Source organism: Physeter macrocephalus, unplaced genomic scaffold (assembly GCF_002837175.3).
Source record: "Physeter macrocephalus isolate SW-GA unplaced genomic scaffold, ASM283717v5 random_771, whole genome shotgun sequence".
Lineage (NCBI taxonomy): Eukaryota > Metazoa > Chordata > Mammalia > Artiodactyla > Physeteridae > Physeter > Physeter macrocephalus.
Genome location: NW_021146058.1, coordinates 1 through 15,118, shown reverse-complemented (window position 1 = coordinate 15,118; position 15,118 = coordinate 1). Strand labels below are relative to the sequence as shown.

At 54.5% G+C, this 15,118-nt stretch overlaps 1 protein-coding gene across 1 annotated transcript; it reads right to left on the bottom strand.

Annotated features, from left to right (window-relative positions):
- Positions 1-648: 648 nt before the first annotated feature.
- CACNG8 (calcium voltage-gated channel auxiliary subunit gamma 8) lies at positions 649-13,285 on the bottom strand (the record flags this gene model as incomplete). The annotated part of the gene is made up of 4 exons (XM_028486279.1): positions 649-1,397; positions 2,859-2,999; positions 3,911-3,994; positions 12,822-13,285. Coding segments are annotated over 4 exons (1,438 nt in total), but the record flags the coding sequence as incomplete, so codon positions are not given.
- Positions 13,286-15,118: the final 1,833 nt, after the last annotated feature.

Here is a 15,118-nt window from a genome sequence, read left to right as displayed (position 1 = left end):
CACTTAAGTACACAAATAAATTGCTGGTAATGAATGATCAAGTCTGTCTCTGGGACTGTTTACGTTCCCTCCCCAGCGCCATCCTGGTACATAGCAGGTGCTTTTAAAACTCTTGTGGAAGGATGAATGAAGAAGTGAACGAATGCCCACGTCTGTCCCTTGTCACTTTGCCTTTCTGCATCCCTTCTTTTATCTTTCTGTCTCTTTATATAGAGCATATATGTAGTCTGCAGGTATAACTATATAGTCGTGTGTTATGGGTCCCTCTCCAGGAGTCGGGCTGGGCTGGGAGTCCCTCCCCCGTGCCCCGCCCCCACATGCACACAGCAAAACATTAAAAAGAAAACATCTCAAAACTGCAGAAAACACCACAGCCCTCCCCCCCACAAAAAATAAATAAATAAAACACGACGCTCCCTCCCAACGGCCCCCTCCCTTCCCTTCCCCCTCCCTCAGGGTCCCTGATTCGGAGGGTGGCGGGCGCTCCCCCACGCCCAAGAGGCGGAGAGGGGGCGCGGGGGAGCACCAAGCAGTCTCCAGCGCGCTCACGGGGAAGGAGGGGGGCGCCCCCGACCCCCGGCAGCCTCGTTGCACGCGCGCCCGCGCACGCGCCCCGGACACGCCCCCTCGGCGCCCCCCATCGCGCCCCTACACGGGCGTGGTTTTCCTGTTGAGCGTGTTGCCGTTGGAGGCGGCGGCCTCCTTGGCCAGGGTCCCGGGGGCTGGCGCGGCGGGCGCGGGCGCGGCGGGCGCAGGCGCGGCGGGCGGCCCGGTGACCGTGACCGTGACGCCGCCGCCCGCCTCCTTGGGGAAGGCGTTGTGCAGCGTGAGGAAGCCGGACGCCCCCCCGCGGTCCCGCTCGGCGCCCGCCCCGCCGCCGCCGCCCCCCGCGCCCCCCGCCGCGCCGCCGTACGCCCCGCCGCCGGCACCGGCGCTAGCCAGCCCCGCGGCCACGCTGCCCTTGGACGGGTCGCGGCTGAGCGTGTACATGGAGATGTCCGTGGAGGCGAAGCCCGGGCCCCCGGCGCCGCCGGGAGACGCGTCCCGCGACGGCGACGGCTCGCTGGAGCGGGAGCTAGAGCGGGAGCGGCGGCGGTAGCGGAAGCGGTAACTGGGCAGACGGAGGATGGCCGAGGGGCCGCTCCCGCCACTGCCGCCCGCGCCCCCGCCGGCCTTGAGCAGGTCCGAGCGAGACTGGCAGTGCGCCTCGCGGCTGCGCTCGATGTAGATGTTGACGGCCAGCACGCCGATCACCTCGGCCAGGATGAACGACAGCCCGCCGAAGTAGAAGGACCAGCCGTACGAGTAATGGTTCTTCTTCTCCTCGTCCCGCTTCGGGCCCGGCTCGCCCGCGTTGGCCGAGATGTACACGATCACGCCGATGATGTTGCTCAGGCCTGGGCGGGGACGGTCAGACGGGAGCCTCGAGGCCACCCCTGGCCCCGCCCCCGGCCCGTACCCGCCGGCCCAGGCCCCGCCCCGCTCTGAGCTCCACCCCCGATGGTCTAGGCCCCGCCCACTGGCCAGCCCAGGCCCCGCCCCATGTTGGCCTAAGCTCCACCCTCAGGTGGTCCAAGCCCCTTCCCAGGTGGTCTAAATTTCTTCCCAGGTGGCCCAGGCCCCGCCCCGAAGGGCCCCAAATCCTGCTTCGGATGGTCCACCATCCCCAGCTAATTCAGGTCCTACTCTGTTGGTCGAAAGCCCACCCTGGTTGGTCTAAACTCCGCCCCAGTTGGTCCAGGGCCCACCCCAGAAGGTTTAGGATCACCCTTAATGGTCCAGACCCCTCCGGAATGGCCCAAGCCCTGCCCCAGATGGTCTAAACTCCTCCCCAGATGGTCCAAGCCCTTCCCTCTCTGGCCTAAACTCTGCCCTTGATAACATGACCCTGGCTGGGGTTTCCTGGCCCTACCCTGATTGGTCTAAGTCCACTCTTAACTTTATAAATCTTGGTGTTCCCTAGGCCTCACCCTCTGCTCGTTTGGTTAATGAGGTGATCCCGCTCTGACTCTCTAGGCCCTGACTCTGGCTGATCTGAACTCTTTCATGATTATCCTCTATTCTAGGCCTTCCCCATACTACTACTACTAAAGCAGGTCTCCCGTCTACTCTAAGCCCCGCCTCCAGTTTGCTAAACCCTGCCCCCTGAGGATCGCGGTCAGGCTCCTCCCCCGTCTCAGGTGTAGTTAGCCCTGTCTTTCAAATCCTCCAAGCCCCACCCCCTGCAGATCTTGATCCATCTCCAAAGCATCCCCTGCTGTTTATGCTAAATCCTCCCCCTTCTCCTCTGGATTCCATCCCTTCAGAAAGGCTCTGACTCCTCGAATTTCCCAATACTACTCACGTCGAATAGAAAGGGTGTCTCGCCCCTTAATGCCCTGCCTGACTACCGAGTTGGTCTGGATGCTTTCGCAGGACCAGACGCTTTTTGGGTACACCGGAGCCCACGAGGCCCCGCCCCCTAGAGCAGGCTCCTCCCCATCTGAATCCAAATCCCTTTCTCCCTCTCAGGTCTGTCGTCTCCGTCCTCAAGACCGCAATTCAGCCTCAAGGGCCCACCCCCTCTCCCAAGCTCCTCCCCTTCCGTCTCCTGGACCGCGAGCTTTGGAATCTAAACTCCTGGCATCCCGGATTACGCGGTAGACAGACACCTGTCTGTGCAGCGTTCACTCGCCCAGAAGACTACAGGAAGGCGACACCTCCCTCGCCCAGCGGGTGGCGATGGAGCTTGGGAAGAGCCTAGGAAGGCTCCGGGCCCCAGGGAGCGCCCGGACAGGGTAGCTTTGCAGGCGCGCGCGCGCGCGCACAGACACACGTGCGCGCGTGCAGGTGGGCCGGCCCGTCCCTCTGCCCCTCACCTGCTGCCACGAACAGGATCCCTGCTCCCAGAATGATGTTCCTCTTGGACTTGTAGACCCGGGAGGCCGCCACGCACACGCCCCCGAGCAGCAGCAGGATGGCGCTGAGGATGGGGAAGATGCTGGAGGCCCGGACGACTCCTGGAGAAAGGAGAGTATGGGAGGGGGGGTTGGGAACCCGGGAGTCCGACACGGCCGCCTGCGCCCCCGGCGCCCCGCGCCTCCTGCTGCCTCCGTCTCCGCTTCTCTCTCGCTGGTTCTCCAAGTCTCCTTCTCTGCCTGGTTATTTCCTGTTATTGTCTCACTTTCTCTCCTCTTTAAAATTTCTCTCTTTCTCGATCTGATTGTCTCTCTCTTTTTCTGTGTCTTTTTCTTTTTTCCTCTATTTTTCTCTCTCCTGGCATATTCTTCTCTCTTCCCCTGCCCCCCCCCTCTCTCCCTCTCCCGCTTCTTCCCTTCCTCCTCTCTGTCCCTCCCCCACCCCCTTTCTGCCTGGCTTCATCTGTAGCTCTGGGTTTCTCTTCTCTTACTTTCTCCCTTCTCTCTCTCTCTCCCCCTCTCTCTGCAGTCCTTTCCACCGTCTCCCAAACCCTAGGCAACCAGATTCTGCGATTTCTGAGCCCGGTTGAGGCCGCAGCCAATCATAACTCTGGATTTGCCGCGTTCTTGGGGTAGCTATCAATCTCACCACAGGCTTCCCCAGCCAGCTCCCTAGAATGGCCCGTCCGCGCCTCAGGTTGCCTCACGGCCCCAGGGCGCAGTGGCTAATCCCAACCCAGAGAGTCACTGCGCTCAGTGGCCTCGAGTACCCAGGCCATCACGACGGCCAATCAGTTCCCGGGATCCCTTCTCAGCCCGCCCAAAGGTGAGAGGAGGGGGCGGGAGAGAGACCACTGAGCCAATCGGCGACCAGAGGATCTCAGTATCTGGGCTTGGATTGGCTGACAAGTTCATCTCTGCGTGTGGTTCTAAGTGCCGAAGCACAGCCCCCTCTCCCCTCGCACTTGCCCAAGCCCGGCAGTCCCCCCAGTCTGTCCCCGACCCCCACGTACGGAGCAGATACTCCGCGCTGTCATGGTCGTAGTCCGTGTCCTCCGGGAAATGGTTGATCTTCACGCAGACGCCTCTTTTCAACCCTGGAGGGAAATGGAGGTGGTAGTCGTGGGCACTTAAGAGTGGGGAAACCCCGGGTGAGAAAAGACCCTCCTCAAACCCCTTCTGATTGGGAGACAGGAAGTGCTGGCTCCTGAGCCTGTCTATGCACCTGGGACAAACTTTCCACCTCCCGAGCCTCAGTTTCCCTACCAGTTAAAAAAAGAAAAAAGGAAAAGGAAGGGAGGAAGGAAGGAAGGAAATCATCCAACACTCACTAAAAGGCCACAAGAACTTTTGCCCTGTAACCTGTACGGGGACAGTCTCTCTGGCCTCTGTTTCCACCTCTGTAAGAAAGAAGGCGTTGGTTTCAGCCATGTCGTCACCCTTCAACTCCAAATCGGTTGAAAATGCGTGGGAAAAGGAAGAGGCGGCAGAGGGCGAGGAGGACTACACTTCCCATGAGGCCCCATGAAGTCTTCGAGTCCAATTGTGAGGAGAGAGAAGCCCCAGTGGGTCACTGGGGTTGTAGTCTCTTCAGTCCTCCACGTGGGAGAGGGATTCCCTGGCTCTCTGCGCACTGCACCTGGGGTCCTCTGGGAGGAGATGCAGAGGTCGGAGCTAGCAGAGGCACGCTAGGGGTGCAGTATGCCTCCAGTGGTCCTGCAGTCTCAGCCCCTTCCTCCCCCCAAGAACCCACATCCTTACACAGCTGCAGACCGATGTATAAATAAGTATAAATTTAAATACATTGTTTCCTCAATTCTCCAGGCTCCTTCCAACCTCCAGGCCACTGCCCAATGCTGCAGAACATTCTGCTCACATTCTTCATTGGCGAAAAACTTACCCTTGCAAGCGAGCAGTGCACGGGACACCGGCTTGAGGAAGCTTTCGCTCACACACACACACACACACACACACACACACACACACACACCCCTCCCACCCATTCTGGGGTGTAGCAGCTCCCTGCACTACCACCTTTTTAGCATGCATTGGTTTGATTTATGATCTTCCTCAGCACGCTAGGAGTTCCTGCAGGGGGAGGGCATGGGGTCTGATTCCTCCGTGTGTCCCTAGCATTGCCTGGCACAAAGGAGGCCTCAAGAAATGAGTGTTGAAAGAATTAAATTACGAATGAATATAAGGATGACAGAAGGGGAGATTCGAGGCAAAAGATGACACGGAAAGAAATGGGGGTAAAGGAAAAGATTGGAAAGAAGGACTATAAGGCAGTGACTAATTCCACTAAAAGCTACCATTTGTTAAGCGCTTCCTAGGTGGATTAACTCGTCCGGAGCTCACAGGAGAGCCACGAAATAGATAATGTTATTGGTGTCGTGCAGTGACCAAACATTGAGAATTGGAGAGCACTGCTTGATAAGGAAGCCTGAATCCATCATGTCCTTATTCTGTGACCTTGTTGGCCTTACTTGGGCCAATTTGCTTCAATCCGTTTTCCTATAACAAGGGGCTACTAGGACCTACCTCACTGGGTTGTTGTGAGGGTGGAATCCAGGTATAGAGATTTAGCACTTTGCCTGGAACACAATTAAGTGTTCAGCTGATACCACGCCATATACCCATTGTGCAGATGAGGAAGCAGAGGCGTAACAAGTGTTCGTCAGTTCACAGCTGATGGGTGGTGGAAGCAGAATTCAAACACACAGCAGTTTGCCCCCACTGGAATGTAAGCTTATAGGCTGTTCACCACTCTTCAGCATCTAGAGCAATGCCTAACACATAGTAAGTGCTTAATAAATATTTGTATGTATGAATGATTGAATGGGCAACAAGCACATGAAAAGATCCTCCATATCACTAATCATTAGGGAAATGCAAATCAAAACAACAGTGAAATACCCTCTCATAGATATGAGATACCATCCCATTAGGATGGCTGCTATAAACAAGCAAACAAACAAAATGAAACAGAAAATAAGTGTTGGTGAGGATGTGGAGAAATTGGAACCCATGTGCACTGTCAGTGGGAATATAAAATGGTGCAGTCGCTATGGAAAACAGTACGGAGGTTCCTCAAAAAATTAAAATTACTATGTGATCCAGCAAGTCCACTTCTGGGTATACACTCAAAAGAATTGAAAGCAAGGTCTCTAAGAAATATTTGTACATCCATTTTCGTGGCAGCATCATTCACAACAGCCAGAAGCAACCTAAGTGTCCATCAGTGCATGAATGGATAAACGAAGTGTGGCATATACGTAGAATGGAATGTTATTCAGCCTTTAAAAGTAAGAGAATTCTGACACATGCTACAACCTGGATGAACCTTGACGATATTATGCAAAGTGAAATAAGTCAGTCACAAAAATACAAATACTGTATGATTCCACTCATGTGAGATATCTAGAGTCATCAGATTCACAGAGACAAAGTAGAATGATGGTTGCCAGGGGCTGGGAGCAGGGAAGGATAGGTACAGAGTTTCAGTTTTGAAAGATGAAAAGTTTTGGAGCTTGGGTACCCAATGCGAATCTACTTAACATTACTGAACTGTGCTTTTAAAAATGGTTAAGATGGTACATTTCACATTCTGTGCATTTTACTTAAAAAAAAAAAAAGCCATTGAATGAATGAATGAAGATACACCTTTTGAGTACAGATGTTTACCCATCAGCACATCCAGTATGGTGTGGTAGGGGGCGTCAAGTTCTCTCCTTTCTTGAGTGGGATTATAGTACTTCTCTCAAAACATGAATGATAATTCAATGAGATTGAGCATGGAGAGTACACGGCATGCAGACTCTCCACAGACTAGTCACGCTGGCAGTAATGATAACCAGTACTTACAGAGGGCTAACCACACACCAGGCACGGCTCCAAGCATTTGACAGGTAGGTATGAACACAGCATGCATGACCAACCCTTAGAAATACTAGGCAGTGATAGTATCCCTGCTTTACAGGTGAGGAAACTGAGGCATAGAGTTGAAGAAATTGCTCAGTTCTATAGATGGTAAATCATGGGGAGGAGACTCTGGGCCTCGAAGGTGAGCTTTTTTTTTTTTTAAGGTGAGCATTTTTTTTTCTTCTGGCCAAGCCATGCGGCTTGCGCGGGTCTTAGTTCCCCAACCAGGGATCAACGCCCCTGCGGTGGAAGCGCAGAGTCCTAACCACTGGACCGCCAGGGAAGTCCCAAGGTGAGCATATCTATGGCAGTAGAGCGTAGTGGTTACGTTGGCCAAGAGCACGGGCTTTGGAGTCACATTCTCTGGACCCACATGCCAGGGCTACCACTTCCCAGCTGTGGGGCTTTGGGGATTTGAACACGCCTGAGCCTCGGCTTCCTCGTTTGGAAAATGAGGATGTTGGTAACGACCACATACGGTCCGTGAGCATTCGGTGACACACGAATGACAGAGTCAAGCACGGAATGCGTGGGGGTCACGCAGCATGCCTCTGCGTGTCATCTGACCAGCTGGGCTGGGAGCTCCTTAGGTGCAGGGATGGTGGTGATGGGTCTCCGAGTCTCCCCAGGGCCCGCCTAACACAGACCCGGGCAGGCAGCGGTGGGGGGTGGGGGTGGGGAAGCCGGATGGGGGGCGGTGTACTGCGGTGAGGACTAGGGCTCTGCCTCGCGTATGCTGGGTGGCCATGTGGCTCACTCCCCCTTTCTGGCCTTCAGCTTCCTGCTCTGACAAACTCGGGTGATGATACCTTGCCCCCGGAGCGAGGGGGAGAATTCAGTTAGATAATAAGGCAAGCGCAGTGCTGAGCACAGAGGCTTTATACAGTCCGCTCGAATACACTGGGCTGTGGGTCCAGATTCTGGAGGCTGAAATTCCCGAGAAGGGAGCTAGACCCATACGGATGCCCCAGCCCTGGGCTTGGTTCTGGGGCACTTGAAATGTGGCAATTGAGACGGAGTGTGAGTGTAAAATAGGCACCAGATTTCAGATTTGGTATGAAGAAAAATGCATACTGTTCCATTAATAATCGTTATATTGCTAACGTTAAAATAATATTTTGGCTACGCTTGGTTAAATAAAATGTATTACTAACCTTTACATTAATGTATTATATTGTATAAATTGTATTTATTAAATTAGATTCATTGACTCTTCCCCTTTGTACTTGTTTTAATGCCACTGCTAGAAACCTTGAAGTTATACAGACAGCTTGTGTGATGTTTCTATTGGTGCTGGTTGGGAGGCTGGGACTTCTGGGTTATCAAGGCGGGGAAACTCCGGGGTTGGTCATCTGAGTTCATAATAAGAAGAAGAACAGAATATAAACGACATAGTCTAGCCTCTAGCCTGTGCCTGCTGGCCTTCTGAATGCTTTACATGTAATAACTCATTGAGTTCGCTCCACAGCCCTGTGGGTTAGGGGCTATTATAATCCCCATTTCACCGATGATGGAAATAAAGCACAGAGAAGTAGAATATATGGCTCTGTGCACGGCAGACAGGAAGCAACCCAATCAGTCTTGTTCTAGAGTCTATGTCCCAGTCACTACTTTCTACTGCACTTCTCAGAAAGACTTGGAGGGAGATGAGGATGGGACCTAAGAATTCCTGGGGACAGAGCGTCTTCAGGGGGCCAATGGCCCCGGGTGGGGGCCAGTTTCTACACCCCTGGATCCCCGATAGGACGGAGGCTAGTGGTTGTATTGCTTTGACTCCTGGGAAACAAGAGAGACCTGGATTCAGATCGAGGCTCTACTGCATATTAGCTGTGTGACCTTGGCAAAGGTGCTTCCCCTCTCTGAGCCTTAAGCTTTCATTTCTAGGAGATGGGGGTAATGGTAGTACAGAGCGCACAGGGTTATTGTGGGAATCCAGTGACACATGAAGGATGCCTATACTAACAATAAAGTCTCCCTCCGTTTACCCCCTGCTTAACACAATTCCTCTGGCCCCCAGGACCCACTTACCTCATTTCCCCCAAACCTCTGTGGTCACTCCTTGCTCAGCTCCCTTTAACGGCTCTTCTCATCTCTCTGATTGTCTTTGAATACTGGACTAGCTCAGGCTTCAGCCCTTCAACTCATTTTTTGGTTTGTTTCTGTCTCTGCTCATCCATCCACAGGCCATGACCCGCCCACCAGCCCAGACTCTCCCCTGAACTCTGACCTCATATATCATATCGCTAACATCCTAGATCAGGGGGTCAGCAAACTATGACCCACAGGCTGAACCCAGCCTGCCAAATCCAGCGAAGAATGGGTTTTACTTTCTTTTTTTTTTTTTTTTTAATGATTGAAAAACTGTCAGAGAAGACTATCTCGTGGTACGCGAAAATGATACAAAATTCAAATGTCAGTGCCTGTAAAGGAAGTTTAATTGGAACCCAGCCACACTAATCCACTCACGCATCATCTCTGGCTGTTTTAAGGAATAGCAGCAACAGAGATCGCACGGCCCACAAAGCCTCAGAAATTGACTGTATGGCGCTTTGTGGGTCCTTTCCTGTACTGACTCCTGTCCTACACAGTATCTCGAATAGGCACCCTCAATTTATTTTTGTAATTTTTTTTGGTAAAGCCACCTCAATTGAACATGTCCAAAACTGAGCCCGTGATAGCCCTCCTTACAATAAACTGGGTAAGAGAAAATAAAACAGATACAGTAAAATACCAGCTGTTCCAGCAGATGAATCTCCCTCACCACATTCCCCGGTGCTCAGGCCACAGCCTTAGACCAGTGACTGTCAATTAGGGGCGATTTTATTCCTAGTCTGGAGACAGTTGACAATTTTGGTGTCCACACCGGTGGATGCTGCGGGTGTTTTAAAAGGTAGAGCCCAGGGATGCCACTACACATCCTACAACACGCAGGACGCACCCCCCAACCCCAGCCCCACAGCCGCAACACAGAATTATCCATCCCCAAATGTCAACAGCGCTGAGGTTGGGAAACCCCGCCTGCGAGACACCCCGACGCTTCTCTCGCATATCCTACAACCGCCCCATCAGCAATTCCTGCCCGCTGTAGCGGCAGAATATACTGGCAGTTCAAACCCAAACTCTACGGCTCCCACCCGAGATAAGCCACCTCCCGTTCTCCCTTTTCCTTTCCTCCCAAATACTCAACACAGCAGCAAGAGCGATGCCCTTAACCTTTAAGCCAGCTCCTGTTACTCCTCCACTCATGAACCACCGACGTGGAGAGCAAATTACATTCCAGGACCTGGAAGTTCGCGTTATCGCCTTGACCGCACCTCCTACCACGTTCCTCCTCACCAGCTCTGCCTGGGCCACGTGGGCCTCCCCTGGTGGTCAAACACAAGGCACATTCCCACTGCAGAGCCTGAGCAATGTTTCTACAGCCTGAAGCACTTCCCTCCAGAAGCCACAGGGCTCCATCTCTGGGTTCACTTAGCCCACCTCTCAGATGTCACCTGCTCAGTCTCCTTTATCTCCAATTTCTGCAGTTTCACAGCCTTGCCCCTAACACTTCCCATCCCCTCCCTTGCTCTTTTTCCTCCTTAGCACTCAGCTCCAACACCCTAGATGTTGTATTTACTTATCTCCCTTATCATCTGTCTCTCCTTCTAGAATATAAGACATATAAAAACAGGGATCTTTCATGTACACACTGCTATATTTAAAATGGGTAACCAACAAGGACGCACTGTAGAGCACAGAAACTCTGCTCCATGTTGTATGGCAGCCTGGATGGGAGGGGAGTTTGGGGGAGAATGGATACATGTACATGTACGGCTGAGTTGCTTTGCTGTACACCTGAAACTATCACAACATTGTTAATTGGCTCTACTCCAATAGAAAATAAAATTTTTTTTAAAAAAACAGGTTCCTTTGCTGTTGGTTTTTTTCTCCTTCCACTGCTATAGCTCCAGAATCAAGAACAGTGCCTGGCACATAGTATAAACTCAATAAATAGTGGTTGTTGACGAGGGATGAGTACATGGAATGATTACTATTTGCTGTACACTGTCCAGCAGTGTATAATGAGAAACTGGGTGTCAAATTACAACACAATGAGAAAACTGGATTGGTGTGAGGCAACCGGGACCAGAGGTGACTGGAGAAAGGGAGACCCTCATGCCTGATCTGAGCAAGCAGCTGCTACTCGGATCCAGCCAACCGTGGCCACTGCAGGATACTGGCCCCGTGTCGTCAGATCTTCCACTAGTTCAAAAGAAGCTGCAGATCGGATTTTCAATGTGCAACCTCCCTATTTTTAAATGTTGGCGACCGATTCAGATTTTGGTTTCAGTTTTAAACACTGCGCACCATACAAAGCGCATCTGCAAATCCCATCCATCAGACCTGAGTTCTTTTGGCTCTTCCCGAGTCACAGCTGGGTTACCTTGGGCAAGTAGCTTAACATCTCTGAGCCTCGGTTTCCTCATCCTCAACAGGAGAGTGGTGCCCTGCTGCCCCCACCCCCGTAGGATTAAATGAGATAATAACATTCCTTGCTCATCAAGAGTGCCCAGCAAGGGACTTCCCTGGTGACGCAGCGGTTAAGGGTCCGCCTGCCAAGGCAGGGGATGCGGGTTCGAGCCCTGGTCCGGGAGGATTCCCACATGCCGCGGAGCAACTAAGTCCCTTCGCCACACCTACTGAGCCTGCGCTCTAGAGCCCACAAACCACAACTACTGAGCCTACGTGCCACAACTACTGAAGCCGGCGCACCTAGAGCCCGTGCTCCGCAACAAGAGAAGCCACCGCAATGAGAAGCCCGCGCACCGCAACCAAGAGTAGCCCCCCCCCGCTCGCCGCAACTAGAGAAAGCCCGCGCGCAGCAGCGAAGACCCAACGCAGCCAAAAATTAAAAATAAAAAAGAGTGCCCAGCAAAACGGAGGAGGAGAAGATGGGGAAAAGAGAGGGATAAAAAGAGAAGTGAAGGGATTTTGATCTTTTGGGCCCTGGAGGGGGAAATTGGGGATGGGCTGGGCCCACTCCCTCATGTTGCAGACCAGGGCCCTGAGGCTTGGGGAGGTGACAAGACGGCGATCACACAGGGGGAGACGGATGCACAGGACGACTGGAAACCCAGGTGTCCTGCTTCCCAGCCCATCGCTTCCACGCTATGTGGAAAGAAATGGCAAAGCTGAGAGCAGGACAGAGGAGCTGCTGAGAGGAAGAGGCCTGGCGTGGGGAGATGGGAGGCCGGGGGAGCCTGCAAGAAGGAGAGTAGGACCAAGCAAAGAACAAAGACGGAGATTAGAAGAGGCGGTGGCCTCAGCGTCAAGAAACGGGGTCTGGAGGGAGGAGGTCAAAGGGAGGATGGAGGGAAGACGAGGCAGAACCATCTAAAGACCAAGGAGGACGAGGACTCGGAGGGGAGGCTGGGAGGCCTGATGGGGAGAGGCAAGCAGGACGAGATCTGCCGGAGGACAAGCCACAGAGAGGAAAGAGGAGAGGGCCATGAGTTACGCGCAGTTAGGGCACGAGGTTGTAGGAGAGAAACAGCCAAGGTGAGGCCAAAGGGACGGAGGAGACGCGGGAGACGCTGTGACGGGGCCCCTAAGAGGTAGGGCGTGGGGGAGAGAAGACGCAAAGGGCAAGAAGGTGCAGGGTCAAGCTCCGGGTGAGAGGGAAGGGGGCAGGAAAGGCAGAGGGTCCCCCTCACGCAGGGAGGCCAGGCACCCACAGGCGTGAGAGGGAGGCAGGGAGGGAGGAGAGCGGGCTCTCCCCGCGAATGAAGGAAAGACGACATCAGGGGGGTCCCGAGCGGAGGGGGCGCAGCACGTGCCGAGTGCCGGACAGGCGTGCACGGGGAGGGGGGCGGCGTTCAGAAGAGGGTCGGGACGCAGAGAGGCGCGGAAAGGAGGGACGGGCGTGTCGGGGAGGGCGTGTGCAGGCGTGGCAAGAAGAGGCCAGCGGAGGAGACCGCAGGAAAGCGGGCGGGCGCAAGGCCGGGGCCCCCTCCGCCCTACCTTCCAGGCAGCAGATCCTCCAGAGGCCCGAGTGGGTGAGCCCGCCGGGATCCTTCTTCTCCGAGGAGCCGCCGCCCCCGCGGTGGTGGGGCCCCTCGTCGCCAGCCGTGAGGTTGGTGGTGTTGCAGATGAAGGCGCGCGTGTAGAGCCAGTAGTCCGTGCTGATGGCGATGGTCATGAGGCCGAAGGCTGCGAAGGCGCCCACCGTGGTCACCAACACCTGCACCCCCTTCTCGCACCAGAGGCCCCGCTCTTCGTTCCAGCGCTTCAGCGACTCCAGCTTGACCACGGGCAGCCGGGGGGCCGTGGGCCACCACCGGGGCAGCGGGGGCGGGGCCGTGCCGGCGGCGGGGCGGGTCACAGCGCAGGCGGAAGCGGGGGGCCCGGCGCCGGGGGCCGGGGAGGGGGCGGCGAGGAGGAGGCTGCGGCCGGGGACGGGGTCAGAAGGCAGCCATGGTCGCCAGCTGGTGGAGGGCAGGGGGCGAGATGAAGGATTAGACGGGAGGGCTCAGCTCCCTGGAGAGCCCTTTACCTGCACCCCAGCCCCCCAGAGAAACCCTGCTCTTTCCTCGGTTGAAGAAACTCCTTCCACTCCGCTTTCCACTGCCATTCGCTGAAAAACAATCTCCCCGTGTCCAAGAAAGTCTTCCCACTAATCCCACTCCGAGGCACCGCCGCCCCCATCCCTGAGTGTCGTAGGACACGCCTCCAGGCCCCTCCAGCTCCGCCCCCCTGGCCTCACCGTCCTCCCCACGGGCAAAGCGTCCCTCACTCCGGCCCCCAGTGCCTCTTCCTCCCCAGGAACCCCCGTCCTGTTCCTCATTTCTTAGAAAACGTTCTCATAAAATTCTGCCCGCTCCCTACCTCCCCCGGCAAGGCCCACCTCTTCACCTACTACGGCCTCTACTTAGGAAAAAGGAATCTCTCAACCTCTCCTCAGCTGAAAAAAACAAAAACAACGAACACAACAAAACCCAGATCTTCCAGACGCATCCCCACGGTTTGCCCAACTCAGCTGTCATCACTGCCACCCCACCTCCACATGGGGACCCCTACCCCACTCAGAACCCCATGTCTCTGGGCCAGGGTTCTCAACCTTGGTGGCACCTTGAAACCACCAGAGGATACCGACACTTGAGAAATTCCGATTTCATTGGTCTGGGGTGTGGCCCTGAGCATCTAGGTTTTTAAAACTTCCCCCGGGGGATTCTTTTAAAGAATCCAACACCGTTGGACCCCCCCCCCACCCCGGTTTAGAAGAATGCCCCCCATCTCCATCACATTAAAACTTCCCCCGGGGGATTCTTTTAAAGAATCCAACACCTTTGGACCCCCCCCCACCCCGGTTTAGAAGAATGCCCCCCATCTCCATCACATTCCCTCTAACAGCCCCACTTCTCTTCCTGGGACCACTCTCCCATCCCCTACTATGTCTTTGACCCAAGGAAAACACCCCACTCTTTCGTTTGCTTATAGGAGTCTTCCAGACCTGGTCCTCAGTATCTCTACAACTTAGACAAACTCATCAGCCATCACTTTCTCCTCCATTAAGAAAAATTTCTTCCGTGAGTTGCACGGCATTTTCTACTCACAGGAATCCCTTTCTCCAGACCCCAAATTCCTCTCCATTCAGAAATCTCCCAAGCTCTGACCTGTATATTCACTGTTGTGGAAGGAAGTCCCCCCAGTCTACCCAGCATCCCCCAACCCCATTCCTCTGCCCTTCCACCATCTCCCACGACCTCCAAATCTCCTCTCTGTAGCCCTTGTTATGGGGATGAACCCCCCAATTCCAGATCTCCCCAGCTCACTTGGACCTCCCGCTGCCTCTTGAACTTATAAGAACCTCCCCCCCACACACCCTGACTTCTCGTACCTCACGGAGAATACCCTTCACTCTTGCCACCCTCCTCTGCCAGCCCTAGCTCTCAGCGTCACTCCTGCTCAGGAAAATCCCCTGCATGTCTCCCTCAGACTTCCCTTCTTGGGAACACCCCCAGAACTCCCCCTTCTATCTCACCTGTGCAGGAACATACACCATACACTCAGTTTTCTTCCGAATTTCAAAAGATCCCCTCCATAGACAGCGCCCCTTAGAAACATTTGATCCACGGGACCACAACTCTCTTTCGACTGGGAATCATTTCCCACTCTGCAGCCACCAAGGGTCCATTCATTTTCCTCTCCCACGGCACCCCATCACCACGCCCCCTGCCCTGCCTTTTCCACCTTACCCCAACCCTCCTTCCAGGCATGCATCCCTTACCAGCTTCCACAACTCACTCTGTCTATCCTAG